Raw genomic sequence first — 19,196 nt, 5'->3', positions numbered from 1 at the left:
CTATCTGTTGGTCGATACCCGGCCACCACACATAAGCCCTAGCAAGGCTTTTCATCTTGACTCCCCCCAGATGACCTTCATGCAGTTCCTTTAGAACTCTTTCCCTTAACTTAGGAGGAATAATCACTCTCGTTCCATACATCAATGTTCCTTGACAGACGGACAGCTGGTCTCGTCTTGCCGAGAATGCCGGTAACAGAGAATCACCATGTGCTGGCCATCCCTTCACTGTCACCTCGTAGACTCGGGACAGTGTCGGGTCGTTCCTGGTTTCTCTTTCAATACTTGCATTGGTGACTGGTAAACACTCGATGATAGTCGAGTGAAATAACTCAACAGGGTCAACCTTCGTTGTCTCCTCTTCTTCAGGTAGTGGCAGGCGCGACAGCCCATCAGCATTGCCATGCTGCTTTGTACCTTTGAATTCTATCTGATATTGATGTGCCCCTAGGAAAAGGGACCATCTCTGGAGTCTCTGTGCTGTCATCACCGACACACCCTTCTTAGGGTTAAAAATGGATACCAACGGCTGATGGTCTGTAGAAGCGTAAACTTTTGGCCCTGCAGGTAATGATTAAACTTCTTTACTCCCCACACAAGGCTGAGAGCCTCCCTATCGATCTGCGCATAGTTGCGCTCAGCGGAGGTCAATGATCTGGATGCGAACGCGACTGGCCTCTCCGTGCCATTTGGCAACTTGTGTGAGAGTACTGCCCCAATACCATATGGAGAAGCATCACAAGCCAAACGAATAGGCAGTGTTGGGTTGAAGTGAGCCAACACTTCCTCTGAGGTTATCAATTCCTTGCTTTTGCGAAAGGCCTCCTTATAGTCCTCGCTCCACTCCCATGGTACTCCCTTCTGCAAAAGAGCATTCAGCGGGTGCAGTACCGTGGATAAATTTGGCAGAAACTTATGGTAATAGTTAATCAATCCTAGGAACGACCTCAACTGAGATACATTAACCGGAGCGGGAGCCTTCACAACCGCTTCGATCTTGTCAGGAGACTTATGAAGTCCCTCCTGGTCAATGACATGGCCACAGTACGAGATCCGCTTCTGAAAGAACTCACATTTCTGCCGATTAACTCGAAGTCCATATTCTTTCAATCTGATGAGCACCAGTTCCAAATTTGCGAGGTGTTCCTCGTCACCCTCTCCTGTAATCAGAATATCGTCCAGGTAACATTGTGTGCCTGGAATTCCCTGTAATACCTGCTCCATGGCCCTCTGCCAAATTGCTGGAGCCGATGCCACTCCAAAAACCAGTCTATTATACCGGTACAAGCCTCTATGCGTGTTGATCGTGAGGTACTGGCGTGACTCTTCCTCAACTTCCATCTGTAAGTACGCCTGCGCCAGGTCTATCTTGGTGAAGTGTTTCCCGCCCGACAATGAAGCGAAGATATCCTCAACTGCACCGTGTGAAGCACCGGATTAACAGTGATCTTGAAATCTCCACAGATGCGAACCTTCCCTGGTTTTCCCGGCTTGTTGCTCGAAGGACGTTTCATCACGGGAACAATGGGCGTAGCGCACTCACTCCAGTCTACCTTAGACAGTACTCCTGAACGTTCTAGCGCTTCCAGCTCCGCTTCCACAGCAGGTTGTATCGCATAGGGTACCGGTCTGGCTTTGAAAAATTTTGGTTGTGCATGTTCTTCAATCTTGATGTTTGCCGTAATTCCTCTCAGTGTTCCCAGTCCCTGCTGGAACACCTCTTTAGCATCGTCCAATATTCTGGACAATCGTTTAGGTTTGACATCTGCTTCCCTGGCATCTACCGTTAGTGCTCTTAAGGAATGCCAGTCCATATTCATTTTTCTGATCCACTCCCGTCCCAGTAGTGGTGGACCTCCTTCAGGTAGCACATATAAGTCCATTCCTCGGCTTTCTTTGCCCTTGTGGACCACCTGTACCTCTATCTTTCCGATGGGGTATACTCTTTGCCCCGTGTATGTTTTCAATACAATCTCCGTATCCCGTAGGGGAATATGTTGGAATAACCTTTTGTAATCTTTCTTATTCATGACCGTCAATGCCGATCCAGTGTCCAATTCCATCTTCACTTGGACTCCTGCTATCTGAAGTGTGACCCAAATTGTCTGGAGGTCTGCTTCCTTACCAACGTTGTGTACTCTTAAGCTACCCAGTTCATTACTGCTGGCGTCTGAATCTGACTTCTGTTCATTCGAACTGTTCTCTGTCACCTTGTGTACCTTTCTGTACTTTCCCTGCGGTGACTTTTTGTTGCTGGTCTTCTCTCCTGACCGGCATACTTTAGCTATGTGACCAAGCCTGCCACATTTTCTGCATTCCTTATTTTTGAACCAGCACTGGTTCTGATCGTGCGTTGTCTTTCCACAACGATAACATTTTACTGTACCCAAGACCATTTGATTTGTGCTGAGTTCCGGTGACCGTAGCTGCATTACTGCCGTGCCTCTCGCTGCGGCTTCGTGCGATGCTGCCATAGCGACAGCTTTATCAAGCGTCAGCTCATTCTCCTCAAGCAGTCGCTTTTGTGTCTCTTCTTTTAACAATCCACACACAAATTTATCTCTTAGCGCATCTGTTAGTCCTGTTCCAAACTGACAGTACTTTGCTAGCTTACGCAATGCAATTAAAAATTCAGCATTGCTTTCATCTTTCAGCTGCTTTCTGCTGTAAAATTTAAATCGTTCTGCTAGCATCAGCGGCGTGGGGCTTAAATGATTTTTCAGGACGGTAACAATATCCGCGAAAGTCTTATCCGCCGGTTTCTCTGGTGATAGAAGGTGTTTCAATTGCCCGTATGTCTTCGCACCCATTAAGTTTAATAAGGTTAGTGCTTTATCCTCATCTGATATCTTATTTGCTTTACAATAAACTTCTATGCGTTCTACATACGTGGCCCAATCTTCAACATCGGCATCGAAATCGTTGATGTTACCACGCTTAGGCATCCTTGCAATCTTCTTGAGAAACAAAAAAAAAAATTTCTTTTATTTTTTTTTCTTTTATTTTAAAATGGCGGTTTCCCGCGCTTGTCTTCTTCCCCCGCCTACGAAAATGGCGGCTTCCCGCGTTTGCCTTTCTCCCCCGCTGGCTGTAATGGTGATTGCCGTATTGCTGCCGTTCGCGCCTCCCCAGCGGTTCTCAATTCGTGCTTCCCAGCCCCTCTTGCAGTCCGGTCCTTTCCACCGGCTGCGGCTGAGTTCTCCGCGTTTTTTTTTAAATTTTCTCCCGCGCCTTACACTGTCCCGGTCGCTGCGCCTCGCGGCCTCGGTAGCTGCCCGGCCTTTTTCTCCGGTCGCGGTCGAGCTCTCTCTCGACGCTGTTGCGTCTCCCAGCCCGCTTGCAGGCCGGTCTTTTACACCGGCTGCGTTTGCATTCACCGCGGCTCCCGTGCCTTACGCTGCCCCAGTCTCAGCGCCTCTGGCCCCGACTTCTGTCCGGCTCTTTTCCCCGGCCGTGGTCGAGTTCTCCGCCCTTATATCCTCCGTTTTCCCTCCCCTACTCCACAGCCAACGTGGCCGACTTGCTGCTCGTCGCTGATCGGCTTACCCACCACCGTGGTAGAAGGGATGATCACTGCCTGTCGCTGATGGAAGGCTTCGCGTCAGGATTCTTCCTTTGCTCTTCAGACCCGAGTCTTTTCTCAGCAGGATGATGAGGGCGGATGCCTCTTCTCGACGCCCGTTAAACTGCCTTGGAAGTATCTCTGCCGCAGGGTAAGATCGTACTCGTCGCCACTGTTAAGTCTGTGTGTTCCAGTTATGGTTAATATGAATCACTGCACACAGACCACAAGAATAACTTTAACAGGTCTTTACTAGTCGAAGGTCAGGCTGAACTAGACAGCAAATTACTACACAGCACTTATATACCGGTGTGGTCACCACCGGTATTACCGTATACAGCAGCCAGAGAAAGTAGTACATCTCTTAAGGTGGAACAGGTTTAAGTTCTCTTAAGGTGGAACAAGTTACATACACCACAGTTTCCCAGCTAATCGGGCTGGTGGCAGGTAGTGCACTGATCCTTCCTGGGCTGCGGCGGGCTAGAGCTCGATCGGGTGGCTCTGCAACGGGGCCGGGCAGCGAGTCGGGAAGCAAAGAGAGAGAGGGTGGAGCACACAGGGCGCGGCCGGTGCTTCGCAGCCGGGCAGCGTTCGGACCTAAGAAGAGGGAGGGAACTGTCCCAGAGGGTCCACTCCACGACGGGAATGGTTCTTCAATTAACGGAGCAAATATTGAAGCGCGATAGAAAAATAAAAATACCGCGGAGAGCGGCGTTGGCAGCAGCGATCGGGGAGGCGCTAAGACCATAGGACGTCGCCATTACAGGATAGTAAAATAAATATAATTGCCAGCAACAGCGTTGGCAGCAGCGGCAGCGGCGGGAAAGTGCGGGAGGCGCCATCTTAACTCGGCAGGGAAGAAGGAAAAGCGCGGGAGGCGCCATTTTGATCCATCGGGGACAAAGGCAAAGCGCGGGAGGCGCCATCTTAGATTTTCAAGATGCCAAAGACTGGCGATATCACTGCCTTCTATAATGCAATAGAAGACTGGACCACGTATGTGGAAAGAGTCGAGGTATATTGCGAGGCAAACGAAATAGCCGATGAGAAAAAGGCATCGGTATTGCTAAATTTATTGGCGCAAGAACGTACGGCCTATTGCGGGACCTGATTACTCCAGCCAAACCGAAGGCGAAGAGTTTTAACGAAATTGTTGCTATCCTACAGGAACACCTAAATCCTACACCACTGCTGATAGCAGAAAGATTTAAATTCCACAGGAGAAATCAGCATAAAAATGAGAGCAATGCTGATTACCTTACGGAACTACGCAAGCTATCAAAGCACTGCCAGTTCGGAGCAGTGTGGAAGTACAGTTTCTCACTTAGACACAAAATGGCTTCCTGGGCATAGAATAAAAACTCAAATGGCCGACAGAATGATTCACTAATCAGTTTCAAGGGGATGAGACAATTTAGGAATGCTACATACGTACTCCTTATCTGTGACAAGCTTAACAAGGAGCCTTGTTTACCAAACAAATAGCCAAGGACAGGATAAGGTAAACATCGGCCCACAGGCTCAGTTGGTACAGTGGGAGAACAGAAGGATCCCATAATAAAGGATTAGTTAATCTTATCTCAAGGTATTTCTGTTCGTTATTCTAACGAAGCCTGGAATATGTTGTTTCAGTAATTTGCAAGGTCTGTGCCTTCGTAATCAGGTATGATTCAATACTATGTCATGTGGCATAGAAAGCCTGTTTTGTTTCTGTACTGTATAAATATGTTACAAATTCTGTATTACTTCGAAGAGGTCTGATGTAGCCTTTGACTACACAACCCTTCCCTTGCAAGCAAATAAACCCTGTCTTTAACGATACTTTGTGTTTAAAGAGTCTTACTCGGGAGTCGAGACTTCGACAGCAGGACTGGCAGATACCTTACGGGACAAATTTGTCTGTGGACTCCTGAGTGAAGGAACCAAGAAGAGGTTACTCTCAGAGAAAGAGCTGACGCTAGATAAGGCTTTCAGCGTGGCAGTATCGTACGAAGCAGCAGCAAGGGGAGCTGCGGAAATACAACAAAAGCCACAGGAATACAGCACCCACGAAATGACACGGGGATTTGCAAAATGCTATCGCTGCGGCAGAACAAACCATGACCAGAAGGACTGCTGGTCCAAGGACAAAATATGCAGGTAATGCGGAAAGATGGGACACATTGCACGAGTTTGCAGGTCTGGGAAGAAGACCAACGACAACAAAAAGGCTACTAAGGAACTGTACAGGAAAGTACAAAAGATGACGGACAGTAGTTCCGAAGACCAGATGAGTGATAGTGAATCCGGGAACAAGAGACTAAGCTGTCTCAAACTTCACAACGTAATTGCAAAAGAGGATCACCGAACCATTTGGGTCACCCTCACGATAGCAGGGTCCCAAGTCAAAATGGAATTGGATACAGGATCAGCTCTAACCGTCATGAATCGACGAGACTATGAGCGGCTATTCTCGCACATACCCTTGAGGGAGACATCCATTGTCTTGAGGACGTATACGGGGCAAAAAGTATACCCCAGAGGAAAAATAAGGGTGCCTGTCGAATACAACGGCAAGAAAGTACGGAAATTGTATCTCTACATTCTGCAAGATGGTGGACCACCGTTATTGGGACGTGAATGGATCAGAAAGATAAGTTTAGACTGGCACTCCATTCAGGCACTGACGGTGGCTGGTAAAAAGGATGACGACGTCACTCCTAGACGATTGTCAACAATTTTAGCTGACGCCAAAGAGGTATTTCAACAAGAACTGGGCACTCTTAAAGGCGTAACCGCCTCGATAAAAATAGAGGAGAATGCAATTCCCAAGTTTTTCAAAGCAAGACCGTCGAGGCAGAGCTGGAGAATCTGGAGAAGGCAGGCATGTTATCTAAGGTAGACTGGAGCGAGTGGGCAACACCCATCGTTCCTGTCATGAAGAAAATGTTAAACAATAAGTCTGAGGAGCCAAGGAAGGTTCGCATCTGTGGGGACTTCAAGGTGATGGTGAACCCAGTCCTTCACACAGTACAATATCCTCTTCCAAGGATAGAAGATATCTTCGCCTCACTATCTGGAGGGAAGCGTTTTACAAAACTTGACCTAGCACAAGCATATTTGCAGATGGAGGTTGAAGAATCCTCTAGGAAGTATCTCACAATAAACACTCACAAAGGTCTTTACCAGTAAAATCGACTGGTATTCGGAGTAGCATCAGCTCCGGCGATATGGCAAAGAGCAATGGAACAAGTCCTGCAAGGGATTTCGGGGACTCAGTGTTACTTGGACGACATCCTAGTGACAGGTGAAGATGACAGTGAACACCTTGCCAACCTAGAGCAGGTGCTCACTAGACTACGTGAACATGGGCTACGAGCCAATCGCCTTAAGTGCGAGTTTTTTAAGAAACAGATATCGTATTGTGGCCACGTGATTGATGGAGGGGTTGCATAAGTCCCCTGACAAAATTGAAGTGGTAGTTAAGGCTCCAGCGTCTGAAAATGTGTCGCAACTGAGGTCATTCCTCGGATTGGTGAATTACTACCATAAGTTTTTGCCGAATTTGTCCACAATTCTGCATCCACTGAACGCCCTACTACGAATGGGAGTAGCATGGAAATGGAGCGATGAATGTAAGCGGGCCTTTCAGAAGAGTAAGTACCTAATCACTTCAAGAGAAGTATTGGCTCACTACAACCCATCACTACCGATAAGACTGGCGTGTGATGCGTCTCCCTATGGTGTTGGGGCGGTACTGTCACGTAAATTCCTTGATGGTTCAGAGAGGCCGATAGCTTTTGCGTCACGCTCGTTAACTTCAGCCGAGCGTAACTACGCCCAGATTGACAGAGAGGCCCTCAGCCTGGTGTGGGGGGTGAAGAAGTTCAATCACTACCTGCACGGTCAGAAATTTATTCTACTAACTGATCATCAACCTCTCGTCTCCATTTTCAACCCTCAGAAGGGCGTACCGATAATGACGGCACAACGGCTACAGAGGTGGTCCCTTTTCCTAGGGGCACACCAATATGACATCGAGTACAAAGGAACTAAACAGCATGGGAATGCTGATGGATTGTCGCGCCTACCGTTGCCGACGGTGGAAGAAGAACTGGCAGTGGATCCAGTGGAGTTATTCCACTCGACTATAGTCGAATGTCTCCCTGTGACGAATGCAAACATAGAAAAGGAAACATGAAATGACCCGACACCCTCCTAGGTCTATGATTTAACAGTGAAGGGATGGCCAGCACATGGCGAACCACTGCTGCCAGCATTCTCGCCGAGAAGAGAACAGCTGTCAGTGTGCAGAGGAACCTTGATGTGTGGATCCAGAGTAGTAATTCCACCCAAATTGAAGGATAGAGTGCTCAATAAGCTTCATGAGGGTCATCTGGGAGGGGTAAAAATGAAGAACTTAGCCAGAGCGTTTGTGTGGTGGCCAGGAATCGATAGAGAAATCGAAGAGATGACCAAGAGCTGTACAGGATGCCAGAAGGTCCAAAACGCCCCACCACAAGCCCCTCTACATCCATGGGAGTGGCCCTCATCTCCATGGCAAAGGGTGCACATTGATTTTGCTGGTCCCTTTATGGACTCGATGTTTTTAATTGCGGTGGATGCACATTCAAAGTGGCCAGAGGTAATAAAAATGTCAACCACCACAGAAAAAACTATCACAGTCTTACGAACCATATTCGCCAGGAATGGGCTGCCTGAACAGATTTGCTCTGACAATGGACCACAGTTTGTGTCTGAAGAGTTCCGGAGGTTCGTAAAGAACAATGGTGTTAAGCATTACACATCCGCCCCATATCATCCAGCCACTAATGGATTGGCCGAGAGGTTTGTTCAAACATTCAAGAAGGCTATCAAGGCAATGTGTAATGAAGATATACCCCTACAACACAAGGTGGATAACTTCTTGTTTGCCTACCGGAATGCGACACATGCGGTTACCAACCAAACTCCAGCCATGATGTTCTTCAATCGAAGACTACGATGCCGCTTGGATTTGGTTAAGCCAAACGTCAGAAGAGATGTGGAGAACAGGCAGTTTCAGAATATGAATGAAAGGCCGACCAGGAGTTTTAAGATAGGTCAACCAGTTTTGGCCCGGGACTACCGCACAGAGAAATGGCAGCCAGGAACGATCTGTACACGGCAAGGACCTCTAATGTATACCGTGGACATTGGAGAGAGCATTGTAAGACGCCATGCTGACCAGATTCTAGAGTCACTGGAAAACGTCAACTCCACACCACGATCTGATACACCTGGCGATGAAACCGAAGTACCAATTGCATCTACCGCAGAATCGGTGATATTTGAAGCGGACGAACCAAACAACGACATTGATCCCGACTCAACCTTGCCAGAAGAACCTGATATCCCAAAGAGGCGTTATCCAGACAGAATCAGGAAGCCTCCTCAAAGACTGAACTTATAATTGCTTAACTTCAACCAATGTATCTAGCAACCGTAATTGTAATTAGTTATTATTTAGTTGTTAAATGAATGTTATGCACTGTTTATCTAAAAGGGGAGGAATTGTTGTGTATGTACCTTTAAGGGAATAACTGGTCTCAGACTGCAGTACCGGCAGTGACCACCTCTGTATAAAAGGCCCTAGCAGGCTTCTGTAGTTTCAGTTTCCAGGTTGTCTCCATTCAGTAAAGACTTGTTATAATCAACTCCTGCAGTCCGTGTCTCAATTATACATGGACATAATAGGAGGTATTTAAGTAAATACAAAATTGGTGAAACCAGGGGGTCAATTTACTGGCCGTCGTCGGGCGGCTTTTCATGCGGCCGGGGGCCGAAAATCGGCGAAAAAGCGGGTCGGGCCCCCCCCGCCTGATTCCCCGCCCCGTCCGACTTTCGGACCGCCGTTTCCCCGCGACCCGCTTCAGTCCCGGCCGCCGCTGGCAGGACTGGTCGTCGGAGCACTAATAAGCAATTATCAGCTTATTGAGGTAGATTTTCCGGGGCCGTTGCAACTTTGGGGCTTTCCCCACATCAAACCCGCCTGCGGGGAACCATGCTGATGAGACCTGGCGTGATGCTTGCCGGCTTGCTTGCTCTCAGCTGCAGGTCAATCGGAGAAGCTGCGATTTAAAGGGACAGCATTTGTATGTTGAAGGACCTTGTTGTTGCAGGTTTGGGGCTACTTCTTCAAGGCTTGGGCACAGCTATGGAAGGTTGGAGCCTCACACACTTCTCCAATGCGATCTCCTGGGAAGCCCCTCTCGCCACCCTCACTCAGCGCTTCCTCAGCGGAGGCATCTACAAGAAGCATAGTACGCCTTTTTTTCCTTCCCTTCTTGCCATTAGAGGATCTCCAGCAGCAGAGGCAGCAGCAGCAGAACCAGGAACAGCAGGATCAGCAACAGGAGCACCAGGCTGCTGCTCACTCACCTGAAGCTGCACAGGCCAGAAGTGGCCAGCGCTTGGAAGTGGCTTGAGAGCACCTTGCTGCGCTTTAGGGGGCCATGGGGACCCGTATCTGCACTGGCAGTCCTACTCAGAAGGACTTCCATGAAGGTCTGGTTTCTCTGTTCAACAGATGGCCAACGCTCCTCAAGAGATGTCATTCTCTTATGAGCACTCACCATGTTTTCCGTACCCTGGTGAGTTATCTCCTCCATGGAGGTTGCCAACCTTTTCATGGTGATGCGTTCATGCACCAATGACTCCACAAAGGCTCTGCTCATGGTCTCTATGGACTCCTCCATTCGCTCCACACTCGCAGCGACTCTGGAGACAAAACCTGCCAGAGACTCCTGCATCTGTGCATGGAGATCCATCACTCTTCTCTTGCGGATGGACCCAGAGGCAGAGGGTCGACATGCAGCGCAGCTGAGCTGAGCTGGCAGAGTCCTGCGCCCTCCGACGAGGACTCTCCACTGCTGTCCCTGTCTCCAGAATCTGCTGAGCCTCACTTGTGAGCTGTGAAACACCAGGTGACAACACTACTCTATGTCCCGAAGGTCCCCCCGAGGTGTGAGTGTCTGCGCTGGTACTAGGTGCGCTTACTTCTGCTGACGCTGCGCCCTCAGAGGTTGGAGCTTCCTCTGAGGAGTCTGGCTGCACAGCCTCTTCCTCCTCCACAGTGAGGACGGGGGCTCTGGATGGTACTGTCGGGGAGTAAAGGAAGGAATTAGAGATGTAATGCCAAGGTTCTTCTGGTGACTCCCAGCGAGTTGGCATCTGCTGACACCTGCATCCATGCAGCATTGGTCTCAGTGGGAGGCCTCTTCCTCCCTGACCTAGGGAAGAGGACCTCCCTATGGGCCCTAACCCCATCCAATAATGCCTGCAGTGAAGCCTCGTCGAATTTGAAGGCAGCTCGGCCTCTGCCGCTGGCAGCAGCTGGTGCAGGCTCCTCTGCCATTGTGCAAGAGTGGCTGAGAAGCCTGCAGAGGTGGAGAAGCTTGCTGGACACTTTGAAAGCACCACGAATGATGACATCATACTGTGGGGATTTCTGACTCGAATTGGACAATTAGCAAGGCTTCCCACATGCTGGGAATTAATTGGCCATTTGAGGGAAAATTGCATGGAGCTGGCTGACACTTTTTTATGTGTGTCAGAAACCCCACATTCGGGGAAACCCGACCATTTCCCACACAAGCCGAAAATCGGGGCCCAGATGTTTACACCTGAAACCATGTTACCTGCTGGCAGTAGATTTAAGAAGGGAATATCTTGCTGTGGGTAGTAAGTATGGTAAAGATTTCATTTTTGTTAAATAACTTTTTTGATCGTGCGGGGGAAAAAAGAGATGAATGCCTGCCACTGATTTGTGGAGAGGGGGTAAGTTCACTACCATTCCAAACATGATTTCTATGTTGTCTTAAGATTTGCAGGTATGGGGCCAATTAACGAAGACACACAACTATTGAAAATCCACACGCCATTTTACTTAGTTGCCATATTTTAATAATTTTGGTTGCTATTGTATTTTTTTTTTACATTTATGAAAGAGATTCCCACATATTCTTTTCTTTAAAAATGAACAACAAATTACCCCATTTTATTTCCCTTGACTCCTGAAGGGACAAACTCATGCTGGAGTACAGTTCCACAGATACAGCAGCAGCACCCCCAACCTCCCCACCCTCCCGAGCCTAGATACCGAGTGCCAATAGACTAATCGAGGTATGATAAGTCGAGCCTAATGCTGTACTCACGCTACATCCAAACACATGTTTTTCAGAGGGGTGGGGGAGGTCACTGGATAACAATTAGGAGCAGCAATTCCAACTGATTTTTCTCCCTTCATATCCAAGAACATCAAGGCCAATTGTAGTGGTCCAACTGTTGCATAGACTAGGAATCAAACTTAGGACCTTCTGTTCAAAATAGCTTAGTAGCAGACTAGGTAGTAGTTTTGTTATTTAAGCCACTGGGGAGCTTATTATTGTAAATTAATGCACTTTACATTTACTGGGCAAAGTCTGGGTTAAGTTAATTGAAAATAACGCGTATCTGGGACTGATCACAAAGCAGGAATCTCAAGAGATTTCAATAATGTCAAAAACCATGAGGGAATGCAAAAAGCTTTTAATTGTCTCTCTAATTTTCTCCCCTTCACTCCTTAAGATGCAGACTTATGCTGGGATACAGTTTCATATGTCCTCTAACATCTCATCCAAGTAGCTATTCTCCATACAGTGTGGACTGTGATTGGTAGACGACTAATTGATTGTTGGGTCTGCAACATCGCTTTTGAGCCCAACCAATCTTCATTCTACGCCCACCTATATGCATTTTCCAATGGGAATAGTGATCAGGAGCTGGAATCCTGGCTGATGTTCTTCTCCCTACTGATCCAGTGGCATCAAGGCCACAGTTAAGATCAGCACAGACCAGAAATTAATTCAGGTTCCACACCAGCTGATGCATTTACTAAATGACCCATCAGATGAGCAGCTAAGTAAAAGTACTGTGTAACCCAACCGCCTTGACAGTAGTCCCACATATGTTTGAGTTTCCTTGTACACGTTGTGCACGTCAGGGGGTAGTTTTATTCTATTTTGTGTTTAACTACAAAGACCACTAAATTGTTGGACAGTGAACAGAATATTAACAAAGGCTTTTGAATCCTTAATATGCATTTTGAATGAATAAGTACCTCTTTTAAAACATTTTTATCTTACCTTACTCTTGTATTTCTGACAGCCCATTCTGAATTTTACATATGGATCACTGAGTCCATTTGGATCCATGGGCTTTAAGTTTCGGCCCTCAATTAGAGTGACACTGACAACCCCTCTCCAGAGCTGGTCCCTTTTGTGTGCCTCCAGAAGGTGGGCATTCTGTACCTGATGGGACACATAGAAGAAAGGAAGTTACTAAAAGAAATTTATATAAGCTCTGATTATTGACAGTGCATTATTGTTTGCCAACTCATTAATGGATATCAGTAAGAGCATGCTTAAAATATACACAACACCAGGGTTGGCTATAGCATTTTTTGTCATTTATAACTCATTCTGACCTTTAGAAGTAATTGTCTACTGTAAAATCCCATCTATATAATAGATATTAAATAGATTGGCAAACAGTATTCTTAAATTAATGCAGTACCCCATCTCTTAATTGCAATGTACTGAGGTTAAGCACTCAACTCAACTACAAAGAGTCTTGCATCAAAATTACTTTGTATATAAAAACTTCCTTTTTGGTAGTTGAGGTATTATTTCTTAGTCATAAAAATGATGCAAGGCACTGAAACATTATGCATCTTAATTCTCAGCAGGGTCTGTCACTGGCCTAGGTATAGCCCCACTTGGGACGTTAGAATTGGCGGAGCGCAAATTTTATAGCCAGACGCAACTTATCGACACCTCGTGCGATATTGGGTTGCAGCGCCCCAAAGGTGATTGAGGCGCGAGTTCAGGCGTTACACGGGGCACCTAAGGCACTAACATGCCGGCGCAACCCAATATCGGGGCGTCCAGCCGCAGCGCAGGTGCTCTCAATTACCCATGACCATGAGACTTCCAGGCGCCGGCCAGCTCTTAAAGGGGTGGGTCAGGCAGCTCCAGCATCCACAGTCTGCGCCTTGTAGGCCTGCAAATCGGCGCAGGCCCTTCTCTGGCGCAAAAAACTTGGAGCATATGGAGAGGGTGAGGCAGAGAGCAGAGCGCTTCACCAATGAGTCTCTGGAGGAATTGGTGGCCACAGTGGAGCGCCGGCGAGATGTCCTCTACCCCGACAATGGCAGGAGGCCTAATCATAAGGACTACCGACGAGCTTGGAGGGATGTTTCTCAGTGGGTCAACTCCAGCAGCATGGCGACCAGGAGCCCTGTGCAGTGCAGGAAGAAATTCAACGACCTCACTCAGGTCGTGAGGGTGAGTGGAGTTAATGTAAACTTATGCATCCCTCCATTAGCACCTGACTTTATGGCTACAGGGTGCGCTATGCCCCACTGGCCATCTGTCAGCAAGCACCCATGGCCCTTTCTGGTCACACACATGCACATTTGACTCAGGGCATCATGTAAGGGCTGGTCCACCATGGGGGGCATGAGATGATAACCCAGGGCTTCATGTAAGGGCTGTTCCACCATGGGGGGCATGAGATCATAATTCAGGGCATCATGTAACATCACTTCCCGTCCTTTGCCCTGCAGGCCAAGCTGGCGAGAAACCACAAGGAGCAGCTTCGCACCGGAGGAGGCCGTCCTCAACTGGAGCCTCTGACGGATCTCGAGGAGAGAGTCCACCAGATTGTGGGAGGACGCCTGAGTGGTCCTGTCACCACTGCAGCTGCCGACCCCATTGCCCACAGCGATGGTAAGGTTCTCTACTATTACAGCTGTCACCTTCCAGTTGTTTCCCCCGCCAGCATGCTTTCTCAATGTGGAGCCATGTCATAGCATTGCCGCACTGTTGCATCCCTTGCTGCCAAACTGTCCTTTTGCTAAAGCCACTCTTCAACCTCCCTGCATTCAGATGCTGCATCACCAGCTCGGGAGCCGGCCCCTCAAGCTGCCAGTGCCAGTGCCTCCGGAGGCGACGACCAGGAGGAAGCCGGACCATCTGTGCCAGCCTCAGAGGAGCCACCGCATCTGGAGACTGGGGATAGTAGTTCCCTTGAGGGGAGGGTGGGGGGCTCTGATAAGGAGCCAGTTGCAGGAACCAGTGGCCTGCAGCAACGCGCGGGGGGTAGGGACGCTCGGGGGCCGTCTCCCTGGAGGGCGACGCAGGCCACCATGACTGCTGCACAGAGTGCAGAGGAGGTGCATAGCCTTGCCGAGATGAGCACCCAGGCCCACTGAGCTGATGGCTGCAATGGGGAGGATGCCTGAGTCGATTAACACACTGACAAAGAGTGTGCTGGACTTTGGGGCAGCAAGGGAAAGGACTGTCCAGGGCTTCGGCCCAGCAATGGAAAGGTCTGTCCAGGGCTTCGGCCCAGCAATGGAAAGGTCTGTCCAGGGCTTGTCCGAGGCAGTGGAAAGGTCTGTCCAGGGCTTGTCCGAGGCAGTGGAAAGGTCTGTCCAGGGCTTGTCCGAGGCAGTGGAAAGGTCTGTCCATGGCTTTTCCCAAGCACTGGCACCTGCCACGCAGGTCCTCACTGCTGCCACGCAGTCACTTGCTGGCCTCGTCCACACGCAAATTGAGGCCACGTGAACACTCTCTGCTGCCACCCTAGCTGCATCAGGCAGGATCACCCCAGGCCCTTGCAGCACCACAGCAGGCCATGAATTTGTGGAGCAGTCGATTGTGGCGTATGATCCTGTGCGGCCCCGTCAGAGTGCTAGTGTTTCAGCCGACCATGGTGCAGGTGTCCTCTCTCTGCATGTGAGCAGTCCTGATGCCACCGCTGGCACGTCAGCAGAGCAGCTGCCACCACCTCCGTGGCTGACTGCTAGCAGACATGCCCAGTTGGAGCAGCCTGCTTGCGGGACCTCCAAGCCCAGAGGTCGTCCAGGCCGTCCCTCAGGGGCTTCAGCGCTTCCAGACACTCAGCAGGCATCCCCCAGCCTTGACGCAGCCACTGGGGTCCAATTACGGAGGAGCTGCAGGGAAGGAAGGGGCCGACCTCGTAAGAGGAGTCGGTCTCCATCAAGGGGTCATCAGTAGAGGGAGGTGCTAAGACGTCTCTTTTTCTGGATTTAAGGCCTGCTGTGTTTGTTTGTTATGGTTTGGTTAGTTTCGCCGGGTTGCCAGACAGTTATCTGTTAGTTTGTTAGTTATGATTTCTGTTACCATTACGTTGTCATGCTGGAAGGAAGCACTTGTTTGAAAATAAAGAAAACTTTTTATTTACAATCGAACTGTACACTATTTACAATCATCGAGGCCTTCATAGGCTTACAGCGAACCGGAGGGCGCTGTTCGAATCACAGCCACCATTCCGTCTGAGGGGCCTAGAACCGAGTCCTTATGAGCCTCTGACGAACGGCCCTTCCAGTTTCTGGAGCCCTCCCATCTTCCTCCTCCTCCTCCTGATCCTCCTCGCCCGCATGCTCCTCCTCCTCCTCCTCCTCCTCGTCCGCCTGCTCTGCTGGACCTTGAGGGTCGCTGGCATTGGCTGGGTGCATCGAATGGCCAGGTTGTGGAGCATGCAGCAGACAACGATGCGCGCCACATGCTCTGGCGAGTACTGTAGGGCGCCCCCCGAATGGTCTAGACAACGGAAACGCTGCTTCAGCACACCAATTGTGTGCTCCACAATGTTCCTGGTGGCCTGATGGCTGTTGTTGTAATGCTCTTCTGCCGGGGTGCTGGGCAAACGGAGCGGGGTCATGAGCCATGGGCAGAGAGGATAGCCCTTGTCGCCCAGAAGCCAGCCTCGTGGGTGAGCCGGGGCCTCAAAAAGGTCAGCCACTGAGGTCTGCCGCAGGATGAACGCGTCATGGCTGCTGCCAGGGAATTGTGCGTTCACCGCCATGATCATCTGCCGGTGATCACAGACCAGCTGCACATTAAGGGAGTGGAACCCCTTTCGGTTATGGAACTCCTCCGGATTCTGTAATGGCGCCCGCAAAGCCACGTGTGTGCAATCAATGGCCCCCTGCACCATGGGGAAGGCCGCGAAGCCCTGTGCGCGCTCCCCCTGCTTCTCCAGGGTCACAGGGAAGGTGATTAATTCGCGCCTCCTTTTGTAGAGGGCAGCTGTCACTTGCCGGATGCAGCAATGCACCGAAAATTGAGAGATATCTGATATGTCCCCAGCTGCTGCCTGAAACGATCCGCTGGCGTAAAAGTTGAGCGCAACAGTGACTTTCACGGCCACCGACAGAGAGGTCCTGCACCGTATCCGCGGCTGCAGATCCCCAGCAAGCAGGTGGCACAGCTCAGTGACAACATCCTTACCAAATCTGAGCCTTCGCAGACACTGCTCCTCCGACATGGTAAGGTAGGAGACCTGCTGCCTGAAAACCCTGGCAGTGTATGGTCGGATTTGGCGACGTCCATTGACCCTCCTCCTTCTAGCCAATCCCGGCCCTCTCTCCCTCTGTCTCTGTGCCCTTGCCAGTTGTTCAGCCAGGATGACGTTCCCCTCCAAAGCAGCTCCCATTATTCTGGCCGACGAGTAAGACGTAGTCAGCTTTCTCGATCCAACTGTTCTGGACAGGGCTGAAGGTCCCAAGGCTCCTCTGGCTCAATAAGAACAAGTCTGTGTAACTGAAGGTCTGCAACTCTCTCCAGCAGCGAGCAGTATGGCCAGGCCAAATGGCTGCCGCTTTTATACTAGTGCTGTCCCCTTTAAAGAGCGCCCCCCGAGTCCGAGAAGGACCTGGTAACGTTCCATCCAACTGTCACTAATAGCGCCAGGCGGAACGGAGGAGGGCGCCACTGAATTTCCGGTACGGGGCGCCAAAAAGGCGTTGCACAATGAAGTGACGTCATTATTTGGCTGCGCCCGCAAGCGGGCGCAAAGACTTAGCGCCAGCACTAACAGGCTACTCAATATGGCAGGATGCACTAGGATCACTGCGCACGTCCGAAAATTGGGTAACGCCCCAAATCTCGGGCTCTTTAGGCGCTAATCGCTGGCGCAACCAACCAAATTTCTAGGCCTCTGTGTTTTGTGGTGTTCTTTAACTTATAAAGATAGCCTTCTGCTGTCCTGTCTGTGAGACCAGTGAGCATTTTGGTTGGTGTGATTAGATCGTGAGACTAAATGATGGTAAAATGTACAACTACCCAATTTATGCAAATAAACAATTTGCTAATGTTTATTCTAACTACAGAGAAAACAATGTGAATTAGGTTCATTTCTTTAGGCACCTATGCAATGGAATGGACTATATTGGCCTAGAAATTCATTAGCCCCTGAAAACGAGCGTGGGAATCACGATGCACGATCAACCCGTGCCCGTTTAGAGGAATACAGGTAGCACGTGAACTTCATGCTACCTGCTCATTTGCATGATTGTGGCGTTCAGCCCAGCACTGAACATGCTGCTGACTGGCTGAACGCTCAGCAGGGGGCCCAATTTTGTGCGAGGCTAGCTCCAAGTAAACCTAGCCTGCATCTCTTAAAAGGGAGGTGCTTTCTGCCTGCAGCAGCTCATTGAACTGACTGGGGAAGATAGTGAACAATTAAAGATGGTACAACAGGGGAGAGAGCATGCACCAAGGTTCTTGGATGCAGCACTGGAAGCCTTGATGCAGGACATGGATAGGAGAGGACAGGTCCTGATTCCACAGAGGGCCAGGAGGCCCTCCAGGCAACAGTGTAAAGTGCAATGGGAGCAGATAGCTGCTGTGGTGAATGCCAGCAGTGTAGCCCCGAGGACGTGAACACAGTGCAGGAAGGAGCTTAATAACCTCATACGAGTGGTCAAGGTCAGTGAATGCATCTTCAAATGCCATATCCCACTATCTGCACCACTAGCTTCACATACAGCTTAATGCACCACACACCCATCACTCAGCTACCAACAATCTCTACCAAACATGATACACACCTCACCCTCACACTTACCACTGCTGCAAGCCTTACACCCACATCTCACAGCTTGCACACGCTGCCAGCTATTCAACCATGACAGGCATATCACCCAAACACATTGCACCACACTCACTGACATACTTCCCTTTCTCTTGCAGGAACAGGTGGCTTACAACTGGCACCAGCAGCCCCTAACCAGCGGGGGACAGGCGCGCCTTCATAACCTCACCCCCATGGAAGAGAGGGTGCTGGCCATTCTTGGGCGAGGCATCGCCGAACCCATAAATACTGTGGCAACAAGAGCAGGTCAGAGGCTAGGTATTTTGTGGCGAGTGTCTCACCTCCTGTCTCCCCAAAGCCTTTCCACCATCTACAAGGCACAAGTAAGGAGTGTGATGGAATACTCCCCACTTGCCTGGATGAGTGCAGCTCCAACAACACTCAAGAAGCTCAACACCATCCAGATAAAGCAGCCCGCTTGATTGGCACCACATCCACCACCTTAAACATTCACTCCCTCCACCACCGGAGTACTGTGGCTGCAGTGTGTACCATCTACAAGATGCACTGCAACAACTCGCCAAGGCTTCTTCGGCAGCACCTCCCAAACCTGCGACCTCTTCCACCTAGAAGGACAAGGGCAGCAGGCGCATGGGAACACCACCACCTCCAAGTTCCCCTCCAAGTCACACACCATCCTGACTTGGAAATAGATCACCGATCTTTCATCGTC

At 49.7% G+C, this 19,196-nt stretch overlaps 1 protein-coding gene across 5 annotated transcripts in view; it reads right to left on the bottom strand.

Annotated features, from left to right (window-relative positions):
* The window catches only part of mctp1a (multiple C2 domains, transmembrane 1a), a 960,306-nt gene that overhangs the window by 523,760 nt on the left and 417,350 nt on the right, over positions 1-19,196 (bottom strand). For all 5 annotated transcript variants that reach the window (XR_015078481.1, XM_085988645.1, XM_085988632.1 and 2 more), the window contains one exon: positions 12,706-12,870. Coding sequence is in view for 4 of the 5 variants with exons in the window: in XM_085988645.1 (XP_085844771.1) it covers positions 12,706-12,870 (165 nt within the window). In the remaining variant the exon portion in view is untranslated. The remainder of the gene's footprint in view (positions 1-12,705; positions 12,871-19,196) is intronic.

This window comes from Somniosus microcephalus, chromosome 1 (assembly GCF_052327205.1).
Source record: "Somniosus microcephalus isolate GS21.2 chromosome 1, FLI_Smic_1.0, whole genome shotgun sequence".
Taxonomy (NCBI): domain Eukaryota; kingdom Metazoa; phylum Chordata; class Chondrichthyes; order Squaliformes; family Somniosidae; genus Somniosus; species Somniosus microcephalus.
The sequence above is the reverse complement of the archived record's forward strand: the minus strand, read 5'-3'. Positions and strand labels throughout refer to the sequence as shown.